The following is a 19,226-nucleotide window of genomic DNA, read 5'->3' as shown; positions in this document are numbered from 1 at the left end:
CAGGATTCCCAGGTCCTGCAATGTGAGCGTTCGCTTTTTTGTGCTCCGAGCTGTGGTGTGGTGACGTGCTTGGTCACAGATGCCCGTGTGTTTTGAGTCCATTGGACAAAGCTTGGGCAAAAGGCGATGACATCAGAGTTGCACAACTTCGTCTAAGTGTCGGCCAGCATTTCAATCACTTCCTCTTTGCTAGTAACCACAGTTCTAGAGATCCGGAACATGCTTCTGATTTATGCTGGCTGCTGGTAAAAATTTAACTGACGCCACGCTATGTCACTGCACCAGTCAAACACCAAAAGGAAAAGTGTTTGCCGATTGAAACTGGAGTCCTCAAGAGCTGTGACCAAAACATCTGGCTTCTTTGCGGTGCTTTACTGATTTCCCCCCTTTTATCTGGTGAATTAAAATAGTTGTGTGTTCAACTGTGTTCAATCTCACAAGTTATGTGCACCGTTGTCAGTAATGCAAGCAGTTACCAGTAACACGAGCAGTCGTCACTAATGCTAGCAGTAATCAGTAACACAAGCTGTCGTCAGTAATGCAAGCATTCATTAGTAATGCAAGCAGTCGTCAGTAACGCAAGCAATCGTGAGTAATGCAAGCAATTATCTGTAATGCAAGCAGTTATCAGTAACGCAAGCCGTGATCAGTAACACAAGTCAGTCGTCAGTAATGCAAGCAGTTGTCAGTAGTGCAAGCAGTCATCAGTAATGCAAGCAGTCGTCAGTAATGCAAGCAGTCATCAGTAATGCAAGCAGTCATCAGTAACAAGCAGTTTTCAGTAATGCAAGCCGTCATCAGTAATGCAAGCAGCCATCAGTAATGCAAGCAGCCATCAGTAACAGAAGCAGTTGTCAGTAAAGCAAGCAGTCATCAGTAATGCAAGCAGTCATCAGTAATGCGAGCAGTGACCAGTAATGCAAGAATTCATAGTAATGCAAGCAGTCATCAGTAACACAAGCAATCATCAGTAACACAAGCAGTTATCAGTAACACAAGCAGTTATCAGTAATGCAAGCAGGAAGGAGAAGTGTCCTTTCCCAGACTTTCCTTTGCATGTTCCAGGCGTCGCTTTTGTGCCCATCGGGAATTAGCTTGTCACTCCAAATTTGTATGAAAGAGGCTTTCCTCCGGCTCCGGTGCGTGGCTTTCACAGTGCCACGTGTAACTTCTGAAGTAAACTAGAAGACTTGTTACTGGTTATTTTACTAAAACATACACATTTCAAATACAAAAATCATAGTATTGTTTTTTTTTTTTTTGTTTCCGAGAACTTAATTTCATAAAAACTACCTCACAATGCGTATGAGCCACTGTAAATAACTTAATCCTCGCAAGGACCTAAAGTTCGCGAATTTTGCGACTTGAATAGTTTTGCCGAAAATAGATCCCACGGATATGTTTTCCTGTGGTGACAAATACATCGCACACCACCCTGATTTGCGAAATTTCATGCCCGCGAAATATATCTGAAAACCACACTTAGCCGTATTTACGAAACGCCCTCGAAAATGGTCGTTTACAGTATGTACAAAGCTTGCTTCAAGCTGACAAACAGGTTGTTGACTGTTTTAGTCAAAAAAGAAATCACTTTGTCAATGTGAACTGCACTAGTGCACTTAGTCTGAAACCTGGTCTTTAACCTTGGTTTTTAAACGTCCCTTCAAGAAGAGTTTGAGAGACTGCTGGCAATGAGGAATCCGCTGACCCTTCTCTTCTGCTCGCAATCATGTCATTAGAACGGCAGTAGCCGCGCGCGAGATCCGAAGGACAAAAGCAGCCATTTGTCGCAACATTGTTTTCTCATTTCCTGTTTGGCTACTTTTGAGGCTTACGACTTCGTCGCACCAAGCCGAGCTAAAGCGGATTACGTGTTGCCAACGTGCTAATCCTTTTTTCTTATGCTTCATTAAATGGCGGGGCTTCGGTGCAGGAAACATTTGGTAGTCAAGCGGGAAAAGAGAATACAAGCCTCATAAGTGATTTTTTTTTCCTTTTTTTTTTTTTAGAAAAGCGGCATTTGCAAACAAGCTCTTGTTGTACATCTTTTCAGTACTTATCACCCAGTCAAAAAGTGCCAAATCACAGCTTTGTACGCACGCACGGTGATAGTCTGCGGAAGAGAGGTATGGCGCATGCTCTGAATACTTTCTGCAGCCCACTAGTCAAAGATGCCGGTGCGCAGACGGCAATAATTAGAATGGTCTGTGCATACTTTATTGACACGAAGCTCTTGTTGCAAGGAGTGGTCAAAGTGATGGAGTAACTTCATGGTTTCTCGTGGCTCCCACACTGATTCATTTTGGCTGCTTCAGTATCTAGAACAAGGTCCACTCTATTAGTTTTGCTGCTTTGAGAAACGTTTGTGGCTTCATCGCTACCTGTCGTACATTGACATTCAGTGGCCACTAAGGTCGTGCCAAAGTGTCATCTGTTGTGGCAGAGAGAGGCAAAAGTCAAAACTTAGCACTCCCTTTTCTCTCTTCCTTTCCCAAACAAACTTTTCAACTTTTTTTTTCTTTTTTTCACTGCGTGATATGGTTATTAATACAAATCTCGCACATATTGTTTATCTAAGAATGCAGGATGAGAAGGCGAAATGTCATTGTGCAATATTCCTGACCAATTGGACAGATAGCAGCAAAGTGACTTCCCTGTTAGTTAAAATTTGTATAGCGTATAGATGTCTGGCATCATGGTGGTCAAACGTTGCTCAAATCAAATTTATTCAAAATTATGCACATGCATTCAGAGCTCTTTGTTGGCCCATATGTTGTTATATAGAGGTCAGTGGTCTGTCTGGTTGAAGAAAAAAGTGAAAGCCGTTTACAACTCCCTGTAATGCCGAATTAGAGCGCAGCTCTTGAGGAGGAGGAGCGAAAGGTACTGGGGGGGGGGGGGGGGTCACGTGACGATGACGATGCGGATACTGATGACGTCATCAATGACGTCATCAGTGATGACGATGATGATGCGGGTGCCGGTGACATCATCAGTGACGTCACTGATGACGTCATCGGGGGGTCATGTGACCTCGGGGGGGGGGGGGGGGGGGGGGCACGGCACGTGACCTGAAGGGAAATCACGTGACCCCCCCCCCCCCCCCCCCGGGGCTCGTGCGGTGCATTATGGGACATTTCCCATAATGCACCGCGCAGTTACATTGATGGCGACGGCGACGCCGCTTAAGCCGGAAACGGGCCCCTAAGAGCTGCGCACTAAAATAATTACTCTCCCTTTAAGGACTTTTCGTCTATATTTTTTTAGAGAGAAATGATCCATGGAGGCTTATCAATTAAGAAAAGAATATTTATAACTCAAGTCGTAATTTGTTTAGCAAGAAAACAGCCCCTCAGGTCTTCACTTTTTTGTTCTTAATCACCTGTGATACCAACACAAAATTATAAACATTCAAAATGTAATGAGCGGTCCGTGGTTCATCTTCATTAATGGGAATATTAAAATCTATACAGCATAATTTTTAGGACCCCTGAAGGACCGAAAAGGCATTGATCTAAAGGAACTTCGAATTCATAGTTGCGTGGTTCGTGACTCCTGAGTCTCAGATGTCGCATTCTTCCGTTCCAGTCCTGTTTCCATTTGAACTTTGTTTGTGTTTCTTATTGATAAATGCAACTGTGCAGCCACAACATTCTTTGGGTGCTTATTGGTACCATTATTTAGTAGCTTGCGCAAAAAAAAAACAAGAAAAACTTTCTTTTTGTTGTGTTTGATGTTTTTGGAAGAGTGTGATGTAATATACAAAGAAACATAGACGTGCAGAGCAGCCGACAAACAAGCACAATGCATCTGTCACTTGAGGTTGTGGACTGAGTAGATATGCACAATGTAAGATCACTGTTTGCTCTTACTGTTTCGTCTTCTTTTTTTTACGATAAACTTTTTTAGCTGGAATTTTTTTTTCTGCCTTTACTCCGTCAACTGTAGGGTTCCTTTGAAGACAGCTGTCAAGCATTACTTAAAAAATAAAAATGTAAAAAAAAAAAAAAAAATATATATATATAAATGATGCACCACAGCTTGGCACTGCATGAGTGAGAGCTTGTTCTGCTGACTGAAACATAGGTCATAAGTTTAAATGTCTCACTCCTACCAGTTTGTGTGCGTAACACATAATATAATGCATTATTTGTGCATTTGATACTGCGAGGTGCATGTTTAAAAACCCCGTGTTAGTAGTCGAGCTGCACTCGGCGAGTTGCCCCTTTCACAGAAAACACTGGTTGCCATCTTTCAGAGCACACTTCGCACCGTCTAAATATTGATGAGCTAGCTTCACTTTCAGTAAAAATGCACGGCTAATATCCCAAAAGATAGCCCACCTAAAGTCGAGAGTGAATCGGGCAAAAATAAAGGGTGGGCTAGATTTTGGTGTGCAATTAAGAAAAGTTGAAATAACACTATTTTTTAGGGTCATCAAGACTGTGAACTAGCATACAACATGCCTTCATCCTATGGCCGCCGATGGGTCGAAGCGGCGGGTGCTTCGTTCCGTCGCCCTAGTCGTGGCGGGGCGCTCGTGCCCCGGCGCTTTGGCTTCTTGAAGTCAGCGCCCAGCAGGGGAGCGCGTGCTCCGGCTGCGTTTGGGGTGGCGGTGGGATGCGACCTGTCCTTCCATCGCATCGGCGGCTATACCCTTCATTTCTGTAAATACGCCCATCCCCATTGTCACCTCCTACCCTATCCTCTTTTTCTCCCGATCCCCGCAAGACGACGAACCAGACCCCCCCATGGGTGACTAACAATGCGTCTTGCATCCCTCTTTCTATTTTATTTATTCTTTAAATTTTATAATAAAAGCAATATTTACACACACAGGGTCGTGCGAATATTCGAAATTTCGAATAGTAGTTCTGAATAATACACTATTTGATATTCGCTTCGAGAAGAACTGCACTATTCGCGTTTTTCGAAGTGATGACTGCTTCGGGTTGGCCCCGTTGAGTGCGCTTCTTACCAAGCCCCGGTGCGCTGCGGTGAAGCAATACCCGCAGAAGCGAGCTTTGCGGGTGTTGCTTCCCCGCAGCGCATTGGTGCTTGGTAAGAAGCGCACTCAACGGGGTAACCCACCGCGATAAACACTTGGACACTTATAAATATTGTAATTACGTGCTTGGAAGTAAAACATACTACATTCAAAGTGGGATGGTGCACCTGTGCCGACTGTATTTGAAAATAAATGAAAACTTTGTGAATGTGTATATCTACATTGCAGTAAAAGTTTTAAAATTAAACTTATGCAAGGGTGTACTATGTTAGGCAGAGATGCCCTTGCAACCTGCAATCATCATGCACGATTCATTATTTTTTAACTCGAGATTAAAGAAAGGATATTTTATATAGTAAGATTCGTGAATTAACTCTATTGGGTATAGTTGGCCATCTCTATAGGATTCATCTTACGTCAAATCCGTCGTTTACTTGCCATCCCAAAACACCAGACCTTCTGAGGTCACAGTTCATAAATATAGATAGATTAAACTTAGCTTATAAATGAACAAGTGGAACAACCTTCACAATTTTAGCTGGGGTTATGCATTATGCAATGGTAGTGAAAGGCGTAGAAAAACTATTCGATATTCGAATCGAAAATATTCGGCCAAAACCAGTATTCACTTTGAATTCGCTTCAAACTCAAAATTCACTATTTGCGCAAGACTACTATTTTTTGATTATGTTTTTCTGTCAAACTTATTGCAGCGAGGGACAATGAAGCAAAGATGACAGTACTTCCCAGTCAGTAATGTTCGCCTATATCCCAGCGTAGCTAACTAGCCGAATCTACGCTGAGGTCATCATTTGTCCGGACACTACGATTACTAGCAGTGGGCTATCTTTCAATGTTTAAAAGAAAACGGAAAATCAAGCCAAAAATAGAGGTGGGTTGTCTCTCGGGGGTGGGGCATCTCTTGGGATGCCCCACCCCCGAGCCAAAAATAGAGGTGGGTTGTCTCCCGGGGGTGGGGCATCTCTTGGGATATTACGGTACTTTAAACTAAGGTAACGGTTACTGTCTCTCTTGGGTCTCTTGGGATGCCCCACCCCCAAGCCAAAAATAGAGGTGGGTTGTCTCTCAGGGGTGGGGCATCTCTTGGGATATTACGGTACTTTAAACTAAGGTAACGGTTACTGCCGAAACTTTGGCACCTGGTTCGGGCATTTAGCGCTACATTTGGGCGGAGGATGAGCGTTCAGCGATGCCTAGTTTATTTTTGCGGTGAAAAAAGCACTGTACATCGTTTGTGGGGGACATGCTGTACTTCGTTCACCCCTAAGCTGAGAGTCCGATGGAAGCTACATGCCCGTTGGAACCAGTTATCTTTCGTGACGTCATTCCACTCCTGTGCATACCTATGCGCGGAGAGCAGGGCTAGGAGATGAAAGGAAGGAGGTTAATGGGGGGGTGCAAAGATTTCCGGACTTCGGTCAAAAATTTGTGGAAGTTGCCCCCCGACACTTCTGGAGTAAAGAACAGAAAACCGATTTCGCCTGCATGTCCTAGTTGTTGTGTAAAAAAAAAAAAAAAAAAGATAAATATTGGCATTTTTGGCACTCCTTAACTCACTCCTAGTCTTCAGGGTCACACCTGGTCGCAGTCCTAGTGACGTAATTCGGGGTGCCGTGTAGGTTCCCGCGTGCTCCCTCGGAGGACGCTTGCTCTCCCTCTCTCTGCTGACATTAGCGGGCGTTGTGCTGCAGCTTAGAGCCGAGCGAGGTCACGCAAGTTTCTCGCCCTATTTCCTTCGGGTGCCACTCGTGGCTGCGGTGGGAGAATAAGCTTGACTTATGATTTGCAATTATGCAGCGGAATGGTGACATTTTTAATGAAGGAAATGTTTTCTCTATCCTCCGGGACACGATAAACAAAGTAAAAATGACGAGATGCAAGTTCTTTTAATCTCAAAATCGTTGCACTTCCCTTGTAAGGGGGGAGCGAAGAAGAGAGAGATGCAGTATCGCCGAAGGAACTACGTACAAGCATTGGCACTCATTCTAAACGATATGCGCATGAGTAGAGTAATTTGCTCGCAGACAATTGCTGCTTCAACAACACGGCTGATTTGTGGAGACAGAGGGAAAGAGATGCTTTGGGCATAATTCCAGCAGGTTACACGTTATAATTATAATGCAATTAAATGCGAATGGGCAAGCGAGCTGGACAGTAATGATGAAAATAATCCCTGGAGAAGGGGAACAAGAGGGACAAGGGACAAACATAAATCTCCAAACACAGCTAGGTTACACGTGCAGTCTTGAAAACACAAAATATTGTTGGCACCAAATAATTTTTTTTTTAAATATCTGTTTAATGTTTACTTTGCAGCGGCATTCTTTTTGACGTCCAGGTGAAAGAGCAAAAGACGTGAATATTTCGTTACCTTTATTTTTGCGGTTCTCCAAACCAGATTTGTTGGTGCTCTAGATTCCTAGGCCTCCTTGCTGCTGGAAAAAATGTTGAATGTAAAAACTTTCAGCCTTTCCACTCTGGTGAAGAAGGAAGACCAGCGAAGCTGTACAATGGAAAATAATGGCCGGCCGCAAGTCGGCAAGCGAAAGTAGAAAGGGTGCTGCAATCTATGAGCGACGGCGGCAACCAGATACGTGGCTTGCCACCGTCGCTCATAGATGGCGGTAGGTTCCAGAGTTCGGTGTCTTCACTTCTTTGCGGGGGACACAATCCTGGGGAAACTAGCCCTTAACAGCTCCGCTGTAAAACAGGCTTTGGCGTACCTTTAACCAAGTAAGAGATGTAGTGTGAGCAGGAATTCAGTTCCCAGACAAAAGCCGCTTTCAGGCTTATCGCAAGTAGCGAAATTAATCGTGGTACCAACCGTATGACAGTGCTGTTTTTAAGGAAGAAAGTGGTGGCACGTGGCAGCAGAATGAAGTACAAGGCGCCACATTCTTCCTACGAAATATGCTTCGTCGTTCTTGTTGGGCGTCGGTACTTGTACAAGGAGGGCACATAGCATCGAGGGACCTTACGGCTGGCAAGTTTTCAGAAACCGGCAGTGCCGATACAATGCCGCAGCACTCCCCTGGAACCACTGTTTTGCTTTTCTGTGATTCACTCATACAGAAAACAGTCGCCTCGGTGATCGTGCCACCGAGCATTGCTAACTTTGTTTGCAATTCTTGAGAAATGGTGGAATGACGGTTTAGACCTTTTGGTTGCTCCGTATTGAAGTGAAGTCTCGACTTATAGTTGTAATCGCTCGTGTTTCAGGTGTCCGGAGTGACGGACTGCATCTCAGACATTGAGAAGGGCGGATTGCTGAGCCGCCAGGAGTGTCTGGGGCTCGACCGCCACGGCCGGAAGTACTGGTTCCTCTGCCGCCGGATCTTTGTGTAAGTGCTCCTTTGTTTCGGCCACGCCCTTGCGAGGGTTCAAGGACGACCGTACTCGGACATGGGGGATCAGTTTGCATTTCAGTACCGAAGGGTCCAGCTTCAGTCGTGTGTTCCGTTAACGAGAAAATCGAGGGTTAAAAAAAGGGCTCCAAGTGCCGGACGACTCGGCTTAAAGGGGCACCAAAGAGGGTTCGTCTGTTCTTGGTCATAACCAATTCTACGGGCCCTAAGCATCCTAAAAATACAAAAATTACAATGACGCAACTCCGATTTTCCTATTAAAATTGTAATGAAAGGTCGGGACACACGAGTTCCTGGGTGGATTTTTTTGCTCAGGAAAAGTGGTGCACACCCCAACAGCGGTGACAACGGGCGCTTGTTGGCCAATCGCATGCCGCCTCTCCAAGAGAGGTGGCTTGCGAGTGGGCGATGAGCTCCCATCGTCACTGCGTTGACACCACTGCTGGGGTATGCCCCACCTTTCCTGAGCGGAAAAATCCGCTCAGATAAGGGTGCATCATGACTTTTGACCACGTTTTTTAATAGAGAATTCGGCATTGCGTGATTGTAGTTTTTGGAAGTTTTGAGGTGCTTAGGGCTTGTGGAGTCAGTTATGACCTAGGACAGACGATCGCAGAATCCTTTTTAGTGCCCCTTTAAGAATGCGGGAGCTACGAGGGACCTCGCTCGGGTCGTAACATGTCGGGCAGCCTCTGAAGACAATGCCGAAGGAAAGCTGCAAAGCTTTTAATGCAGGATGTGTTTTATGGGTCGTCTCCCATGAGAAAACTCATCATGAACGAACAACACACTAGGAGCATTGCACAAAGTTAAAGGAAGAGAAAAAAAAAAAATGATAAAGACGCTTGAACCTGGATCGGTGCGGTGTTGGTTGTAAACTATGCTCCGACACGCAGGCCTGACGTCACGCCGCGGCGGTGGCACTGCTATGCAGAGTGCAAGTTGGTCTGCTTCTTGCACGGGGGTTGCGATGACGTCAGAACGCCGAGCTCCGATTGGCTCCGATTGAAGAATAGTGGGTAGACCTCGAGGCATCTGGCAGCGAGGTCTTCCCGCTATCCTTTCAATCAAAATCAATCGGAGCTCGGCGTCGTTCTGACCTCACCGCAACTCCTGCGCAAGAGGCAGATGACTTGCTCTCCGCAATGGTGGGTCGCATGCGCAGACATTCCACTTCCTGCGAGTCTGGTTCCTGCACATGCGCATTGCCCTTTGCCTGGTGCGGGAATTACGCACTAGCTCGCATGTCGTGGGGGTTTGTTTGGAAACGGAGCATGTGGCCTATTACTAGGATTCTGTGTTGTCGGAGTTTACGTCTCCTGAAATTTGGAGGGTGTTTGTCCGAGTTTATTTTTCTCTTAAAATTCGGGGTTTGTCGAGTTTGTCTTTGTTAGGTTCCCGATTCTTTGGAATTCTGAGTTTATTTATTTTATCTTAACAAATAGAATTCAAAAACAAAATAAATAAAATCTGGGTGACACGGACCCATTGTCCCGGAGGAACTTTGACCAGCTAAGTGCAAACCCTTTTTGTCAGTAATTTGAGATTTCAAAGGAAGCTGAAGTGGCATCTCCTCAGGACCATTGACCGTGTGCTCTTTTAAAGTTTATTTGTAAAACATTGTCTTTTTTATATTTTGTTGTTGGGGCTTCGAACTTTGGAATTTTTTGGATAAATTCTAATTAACAAAAACTTTACCAACAACATTTTTCGGATTTTGGCGCATTTATCTGAAAACTTGGAACCCTACCTGTAGCCACCGAGCTGCACGGCACAGCCACTCTGGAAGCATTGCGCTATTGGCAAAACGTGCCAGCGAGAGCGGCGTGATGTTGTACCTTGTGGTGTTTGTGCGAAACACGCTCTGCAGTCCCTGGTCTTTGTCAGCACAATCGAACTCGTATAATATTTTTTTGAACTGCGAATAGAATATTGCTGTCTTTGAGGCCCGCTTCGAAACTTGATTTTGAGCAAACACCCATTGTGGCACACTGGGATACCTTACGAAATTCCGGTGCTCTTAACGTGGCGGGACTCTGTGGCTTTTTTGTTTAAAACAGTCAGCATGTCGCTGAGGAAGCCCTTAGCATTGTTCTTTTATATCAAAGTGGAAACTTGGAGTTCCTTCTTCATCGCAGAACCTTTGCTGTCGTCCACGGCCGCCCACAAACAAGGGTTGAGCCACCCACGTCTTTAGGGCAGCGCAACAAGAATGTAAATCAAACTAAAGCTATTATAAAAAGAAATATATGTGCTTTTCAAATATTAAAAAAGTACTGAAGTGGATTATGAAATTGCGCCGTAAAAATACAATCTCAAATATGCCGCACAAAGTGGTTCTTACTAGGTTTGGTTGTCAGAGGAAGAAACAGTGTATTTGGCATTTGGAGCGTGTATGACTAGATAAGATAACATATATCTAGTGTTCCCCGTTTTTGGTGTTTATTTTCCTCAAATTCGAGGGTGTTTTTCCGGAGTTTATTTTAATTGGATTTTGGTTTTTTCGGCGACGATTTTGGGTGTCCGTCAAAAAATCTGCGATTATTGGCATTTATGTTATAAAGGAAATAGTGCATGGACATGGAATTCACCATTACATACTCAAAACCCAAAACTTGCAAAAAAAAAAAAAAAAAGAAGGAACATGCGCATGTTGGGAATAGTTGGAAGAGGTCCCTGTACCAATAATAAAAGAAAAAATAATGTGCGTGGTTCCAAAGATAGCAGCTTTGAGGGCACTTTTTTGGAGGTTATGCTCCGGGTGAACCGGAAATAAAGCTGTACATAAATATCTCTTCCCGTGAAGCTCGAGATTTTCTCCTTCAAGTACAGGTTGAATTCGGGGTTTCATTGGTTTTCCGTGATTTTAATAAAACCGACACAGAGGTTCATTTTCAAGGTTTAGCAGTGTTTACCAAAACACACTGAACTCTTCATGTAGGTTGCTAATGTAGGGCTCTACATATATCTAATCTAAAATATACCATATATCTTGATTCTCCACGTAAGGGGGTATTTTAGAAAATCTCTGCAGACTTTTTTTGTTTTTACTATGGTTTTTGAGGTGAAAACGAGTATAGAGACATTGTGAGTTTGCTCCGAGGTCTAGTTCTGTCGTCCGCCAGATAAACGGTCTACCCGGTGCTCTATTTAATGCGCTACTCGTCGACATACTGCAATGAAGAAAAATTTTTTAACCTCTTGAAAACTAAAATTGATGGCAAAAAATAAGCTTGTTTAAATGTGGTTATTCAATCTGTAGTGTGTTGCGGGTTAAGAAAAGCGGTATATGCCCCCTCCCACAAAGCTCTCATCGTGATTGGTGGTCTCCTTTTCTCCATCCGCCTCCTCTCTGATGTTCGCTCTGCTAAAGTGGAGAGAGTGAAAGTGTTTCTTGGGGGCAAGGTGCTTCACCCGCTCTTCTTAACCTGCGACGAACTATTGGCAACATGCACGACTTCCATATTTGGCCAAAAGCTTATTATGATGTCTTAAGTAGGATTATTTCCGTTCTCATTGACGTAAATATGAGGAAAGTCAGACTCTCAACTTTCACGGTGTTGATTTTGGAACGTAATGACTAGGCTTCCACCGCACTTTTTTTTACGTACCATCAAACTTGTCGCTCGCCACTAATAATCTTGGTTGTGATGTCAGGGATAGGAACCATAAGAGGGTGCCATTGAAACATCTAGTCACCAATAGATCCGATCAGAACCGTTGAGGAAGTTACAAAACTAGTCTATGACAGGTTAACCCTTTAAGTGCCGGATTTTTTCTTCCCAGCGTGCACCCCGTGCAAAGACTTTTTCACTGCACAAAAAAACAAACATTTTTGGATGCAGAAATGCGATTGCATGCTTCAGTATGTATGTTTATTTACCGAACGACGATACTTTAGGTTCAAAGAGTTCTTTAACTTCTGAATTGAAGTGAATGTTGGGGACGAAGTCACCTGGACTCCAGTTGGGGCCATGAGTTAAGTTCGTAGTGGCAGGGAATAAACTGAAAACGAGTGTACTCGGGCGCGGCAGGGGGTATGCCGGGGAGCGCACCGGAGTATACTTGGGAGGTGGCGCTCAAAGGGTTAAAAATCCAGCAGATGCTCCGCCCCCAGCGCAAGCTTTCTGCCTTTGATAGCACTCCTTTGCACGTGTAACCAGAGCCTGGCAGAAGGCAATGAGTGCTTGCCGGAGTCTGAGCATCTACCGCATTTTTAGCCTGTCCCCGACCATGGGGTCTCAAGACCTTTACCTGCAGAAGGGGAACCGACGAAGACCCTTACTTTCGAACAGCCCTGACGATCGTCTGACCTTCCCTGTCGCCATCTTTCTTCTTTCTCGGACCAGGGAAGGGGAGAACAATGAGGTGTTCTACTACTCGACGTCGGCCCAGCTGGAGGAGCTCCTGGACGTGCTGGACCCGGAGGACTTGGAGCTGGACCTGTGCCGGACCATCGCCGACTTCCGGGAGGAGATCACCAAGCACATGGAGCTCACCGAGAAGCTCACCAACAGCTCCAAGGGGAACCGGAAAACCTACCTCGACGCGGAGAATGGTGCGCACGCTCCGCCAAACCTCCCCTTCCCTCTCTAAAGTAACGCAGTGGGCGAGCCAGAGTGTACTTCCAACTCGTCCTCGGCGAAGGAGGTGTCACATGCACAAAAGTGGTCCGAAGTGTCGGTGGGGATACAACCTTGCAGAGCACCGTGTTTTTGTTTTCACAGATCGTGAATGCCACAAGGTGTGTTGCGGGGCAGGGTAGTTCGTGATCGGAATAAATAAGACGGCCCGAAAAGGGTACATGAGGACAACTTGCGCTTGCCTTTCTGTACTTTTTTTGCACTGTTTTATTTATTCTTTTATTGGATGAACAACGTGTTGGTGCAACTCGAGATTGGAGAAAGCAGTAGGCTGTGCACTGAAGTCAAACGAGCGGGAAGCTTCACGAACCTATGAATGTTAAGTGTGTTAGATAGCACAGAATTGCATTCTTTTTGTAACGTGAGGGACGTTTTAAGTCAACCGTGGAAAGGCCAATGATAACCTTGCAGTGCACGCGCGCACGCTTGTGAATGAGAGGGCTATGGTCCGCGCACAGCCGTGCTTCCTGCAAGAGCCGCAGTCGCTTTCTGCAACGCTTGGACCAAAATAGGAGTCCCTTGCGATACTCTGCTCTGCAAGCGGATTGTTGCAGGTATCGGCATATGCACCTTCTATGACCTCCCTGTTAGCCAGTCAGCGTCGAGCACTTCACTCCTCCTCTCCCACCCGTCAACCAATGAGTGTCGAGCCTTGCGGTCACGCTTTTATCCAGGCTTCGCTTTTGGGTTTCACAAAATACCGAACACCTAGCCAAGGAACGTTTCATGTTAAGAGTGCTAAGACAGACCAAATCGCTAGGCTGTTTCTGCATAACAAGTGTCGAGAGTACTTGCGGGTACTTGTTCTTCTAACTTGGGTGGATTGGTTTGGGGGGAGCCTAATCTTGTTGCATGGCATACGGCATCTTGCAGCGGCACTGGCGAAAGTGCAAGCGGAACGTGCGGCCCGCCGTGCGAAGGAGGAAGAGGAGAGACGGGAACGAGAGGCCCGGGAGGCGCAGGAGGCTGAGGAGCGCAGGCGGCAGGAGCTGGAAGAGAGCCTGGTAAGACGACTACCCTCCTCTTTTTCAAAGACTGTCCTTTACCGTGAAACTTGCTTGTAAAGAACCGCTGGCACCGCAAACACGCGTCAAGAAAGTGTTGAATGTTCCGAAAGTTTTAACGCGTGAAAGCTAGTTCACCTGCAGCCTAGTCTTACTATACTCTGTTTCACAATATCTTGGCGAACTGTGGAGACTACGGCCGCCGCGATCCAGTAAGACCGTTGGAGTGAGGCGCGTGACACCACGTCAAGTGAGCGTTTGTGTCACTGCGCCAAATGCGAGGCCCGGAAGAACCGGCTGTCGTCTGCTGCAAAAGTTAATCATCTATAATCTTTTAGAGGGAGAATAGCGACCTCTGGGGGAAGCCTGGGACATACAAAGGAAAGTCCTGGTGAGAAGAGAGTTTCTCCTTCTCTTCTTCTCTTGTGATTGCCTGAGAGTTGACGGGAAACTCCTCCCGAGCATGCGCTGTGTGCAGTTACCTCAAATATGGCCTCCAGTGAATACCACCTATTGTGTCGCGGGGGCCTCCACAGTTCACCAAGTTATCGTGAAACGGGGTATAGACTAATGTTCAGTAGACATGTCGCAAGGACAGTATATTGGCTACCATTTTTGTGCTTGGGCATTGTCAAGTGGTGTCTTGTTTGAAGTCAATTGCAACGTGCATAACCAATACAATGAAATAAAAAAAAAATGTTTTTCCAGGAAGTTGTTGAATTTTCAGAATTGGTCCTGACCCCTTGTTTGAACTAAGGGTGTTCAAACTAAGGGTCTACCCAGAGTGATAAAAAAGTGATGACGGATGTGGGTAGGGGTTCATTATATGGGGAGTAGAACTTGCTCCCAACAAATCACGAGACGTTTGATGGCGTGAGATGAATTCCATAAACATTCACTGCAGCGGCACAGAATGCTGACAGAACCCAGAATGCACAATGTATTCTGGGCCTCGCCAGCACATTTGAATTCAAATAAAAACATTGACCCTTCCATACCAGCTGTGCTACTAGTAGCTCAGTGGCCATAGGATCCGACTGCAATCGCACCGACCAAGCCTCGAGCCTTGCTGAGGGCTCGAACTATGTGTACGGACTTTATATATAACTTCTCACTCATTAGTGACAATTTTCTTATAGAAGCCTACTCGTAAAACACATTCTGCACTAAAAAATTAGCGACGCGCTCAGTTTGCTGGATTGCCCGCTCGACCTGCAAGTTTCCCGACGTGTGGCTTCACCAGGCCGGTGCAGCCGTAGCCTTGGCTATTGTAGCACGCTCCGGGCGCCCAAGCAAGCGAAGAAGCGAGAAAAGAGCGACCGATGAGCGAAAAAAAAAAAAAAGAGAGAAAAGTAGGGTGACGTCTTGGCGACGTCAAATATGTTAATCACCCACTTAACTGGGACGAGTACAGCCGTTAACATCCGTGTTCCTTCAGGGCGCTCTTTCTGCGCTCAAGCGTAGGGTTCTTGTTTCCGCCGCCTCAAAACATGGCGTTACAATCGCTGCCTCTACTGCTGCCGGGCCGCCCCTACTTGCCCCTAGATGGCGCAAGTTGTCCTGTCACGTCCCAGGCGGCCGGTTCGCCGACGCTCGCTGCTCCTGCCCCCCTTCTCCCCTCCGGTTTGCTTTCCTGATTTCATTTCTCGTCGATTTCATTCTCGTCTTCTGGGGCTTTTATTTTATATCTTTTTTTTTATAAACCACTGTAGCGCAACTTCAGAGAAGCTGCTCCTCAAGTGGGTAGGAGGCAAGGAGCACACATTTACTTTTCATACGTTCTTTATTATTTACACAGATCTCATACATAAAATGGAAGATATATACAGATAATAAAATTTACGGAACAATAGAACAGATGGCACGAGAAGCATGTAAGAGCACAATGAAAGAAATATACATTTGTAAAAGATATCGCACCACCACAGTTTTGATCAGCAGAAACTTCAATGTTTTGTAGACAAAAAAATATAATTTTTTTTGTTACTCAGCTGTTAGATGACTTGTTTTACGGTTACTGTGCTTTCCTATCAGCTGCAGACCTTTACAAATGAGGCTTTTGCAGATCTCTTCTTTTAAAAGGCGTAAATTCACCAGGGTTCATAGCAGAACATCTGGGGAACTTCTAGCCGATTGCTGGATAGAGAAGGTCTCCGACTGTTTATTTATGAAAGCACTAAGATTCTTCATCACATCATCCTTGTATACCAGATTGAGAATGCACGCCAGAAGGCACTCAAGCTTTCCCACAAAAGTAAGGCAAGGGTCTGTGGGCAAAAAGAGAGCACCAAAAATGAATGTGTCGTCCTGTGCGCTTAGCACGTGGTACGGTTCGATCTGCCTGCAAATTTCAGGTGCAACGTCACTCATACGTAAGAAAAAACAAAAACAAACATGTGCTAAGTGCTGTGTTCACGGGGTTTCTGCCGCACGAGACTGAAAATCGCAACCAGGATCGCACTACATGGAACGGGCTTGAAACGAAAGCGACGAAAAACGAAACTTTACCTCTCGCTTCGGAACACCTTTCGGAATAGAAAGAACGACAAGACTTTCGACTTGCTGGAGTTCCCGCACCATTTCGCTGTGCAGTAGCACCAAGGTATCCTCTTCCGAGAGCACCAGGACTTTGGAAGTCAAATTAGCGCGAACCGAGCGAACACCACGTTTTCCGCAGAACACTCGGAGGAGACGACCACGCTCCTCGGATGTCGGCGAACGTTGCCATGGCCATTGGCCTGGCGGCAATGTTGATCGTAACGCCATATTTTGAGGCGGTGGAAACAAGAACCCTACGCTTGAGCGCAGAAAGAGCGCCCCAGGGAAACATGGATGTTATTGGCTGTACCCGTCCTAGTTGCCCGAGTGGGTGATCAACATATTGGATGTCATTGTGACGTCATCCTGACTCTTGGTGGCCCCTACCGAGGTTTCCCTGAATGCCGCTAGCTGCGTGAGCTTGGCTTCACGCTGCCAGAAATTAGAGTGTGGCTTTTGGCGACGTCTTCATTCACCATTTCCTCAATAACTATTTCGAGCTTAGAGGTACTAAACAGTATGCCAGGAAGAGGAAATCTTGGGTATTCAGAAAATGCAGTTAGCTTGGGTGGCTCAGGAAACTGCCAGAGTACTGCATTAATTTCAGGCCAATCAATCGGAGTGGTGAACTAGCTTATTTTTGCGGGCTCAACATTTTGGAAATTTTGGGAAGTGCGAGTGTTAGGAATATTTCGTGGGCACAAAATTTTGTGGTATTTGAGTGATATGCTACGTATTCGTTACCGTGATGTAGTATATTCACAAGAACAATTTTTTCCAATATTTTACGAGTCGGCAAAAATTAGGGCCTTGACTGCTTATGACCATGTGCCTTTTAAAGGGCCACTGAAATGAAAAAAAAAAAAAAGTTTTTTTTTTAACAGTTTAGGTGGGACACACGGGTCAAAAAATTAATTTTACGCAAAAAGGAAATTTTATATAGAGCAATATTGACAGCGCGAGACACAATTTAGTCGGTAGTCGCCTCCTTTTCACTTGTTTTTGCTCTCGGGATTTCGGGCACGTGGAGGAGAGAAGCTGTGGCAATAAAAAGCTGTGGCCGTCACATTGAGGTGAAGGGAGTGTATGATTATTCTGTAATGTCATGGATGCAACTAAAATAAATCTCGTGCAGTCAGTATTGCTCTAAAAATTTTTTTTTTTTTTTTTTTTGCGCAAAAATTTTTTTTGTTCCAACCAGACTATTTTAAAAAAAACTTTTTTTTCTTCTTTTTTGTGGCCCTTTAATATCTCTTGCGTGGAGAGAACGAACTGGCGCCATCTATAGGGCAGCCATGGAACATTCGTCATTTACATATATTTCCTATTTATTTTGTGCATCATTATTTATTTCTTGGCTCAAAAAGCTTTTGACAATGTTATGGACAACCATCTCTCATAGATAGTACGCACATACCGTAAAATACTGGGGAAGCGCCCACTCAAAATTTTGAGATGATCATGAAAAAATGGGGGATGGGCGCTTGTCCGGTCATCAATTCTACATATGAATGTACTGTGCATATTTTCTCAGATTTTACAAATTTGGGAATGGGCGCTTAATGTGGTATGAGCGGATGCACAGTATTCTACGGTAGTACCGTGTGCCATTCCCCTTTTGTCAGTCTCGCAAATGCCGCAAAATCTTTGCTCAAGCGAAATGCCTTGCCAGGGTCGCCTCAAGGATGACGCTAGCCTGCCGCCAGCTTAGTCTCTTATTGTAAGAGAGTGCAAGAACTCGGTCGTGGGCAAACTCGAATGTGTGAACAATTGGTATTAGCGGCACAGCGCGTTATAAACAGGGAAAGAAGGAGAGGACACATACATAAGTTTACATATGTATAAACATGCATTTATTGTGCAAGAAACGAGTACATAGATTACCCAGGCCGGCAAAAGCATGTGTGTACTTGTGGGCGGGACACTGTCGCATTGGATAAGAAGTGTGTTATTGCTCTTACACAAACCAAGATGCTTCCAGACTTGAAAAAAGAGGGGGGGGGAGACAAGCATAGTGCTATGTTTGTCGTTCTATGTGCCTTCTCCTTTTGTCCTTCTTTATAATGCGTCGTTGCTGCCAATGCAAGCTCTTATCACCCACCCGCCCGAGCCTCCATCTTAATGAGTTACGTGTGAAGTAGCCTTAAGAATAAACGAGTGAAGCGTCTTCCCCTCCTTCGCATCTCTGAACTTCCCAGGCCGCAGAAGAGGCGTTGGAGCGTAGCCTCCTCGAAGCGGAGGCCAACATCTCTGCTGCGACGGAGCAGGAGGGGGCCGCGGACGGGTGCCAAGAGTCCGTCGTCGAGTCCACGGTGGTGGACAACATGGTCGTGGACGGTGACGTCGTCGAGACCTCGATGCTTCCGCCGGAGAAGATGGACGTGGAGGAAGAGGTGATGAGCTCGGCTGTGGAGGCGGAGGAGGAGGTGACGACCACCACGACCATGGTGACGGTGGTGACAACGACCACCACCACTACCTCAAGCACCAAGACCGTCACTGTGGGTGAGTGAGGGTCGAATATTGTTTTGAAGGAATGGACCCTTTTTGAAATTCAGTCTAGCAACTGCAATCGCCGTCATCACCTCGATGTGTGGCGTCTGTGCCAACCTAATGGCGGCCTTCCTCGAGGCCGACGAAGTAAGAA

General features: G+C 45.7%; 1 protein-coding gene across 1 annotated transcript in view; it reads left to right on the top strand.

Annotated features, from left to right (window-relative positions):
• Positions 1-19,226, top strand: part of LOC8043238 (nucleosome-remodeling factor subunit BPTF) — a 98,523-nt gene that overhangs the window by 6,691 nt on the left and 72,606 nt on the right. The window contains exons 2-5 of the mRNA XM_029989921.3: positions 8,249-8,370; positions 12,744-12,952; positions 13,911-14,041; positions 18,778-19,084. Coding sequence (XP_029845781.2) covers positions 8,249-8,370; positions 12,744-12,952; positions 13,911-14,041; positions 18,778-19,084 — 769 coding nt within the window. The remainder of the gene's footprint in view (positions 1-8,248; positions 8,371-12,743; positions 12,953-13,910; positions 14,042-18,777; positions 19,085-19,226) is intronic.

The sequence above is a fragment of the Ixodes scapularis genome, unplaced genomic scaffold (assembly GCF_016920785.2).
Source record: "Ixodes scapularis isolate PalLabHiFi unplaced genomic scaffold, ASM1692078v2 PGA_scaffold6__148_contigs__length_123643588, whole genome shotgun sequence".
Taxonomy (NCBI): Eukaryota; Metazoa; Arthropoda; class Arachnida; order Ixodida; family Ixodidae; genus Ixodes; species Ixodes scapularis.
Note: the sequence above shows the minus strand (reverse complement) of the source record. Positions and strands in the feature narration are given on the sequence as shown.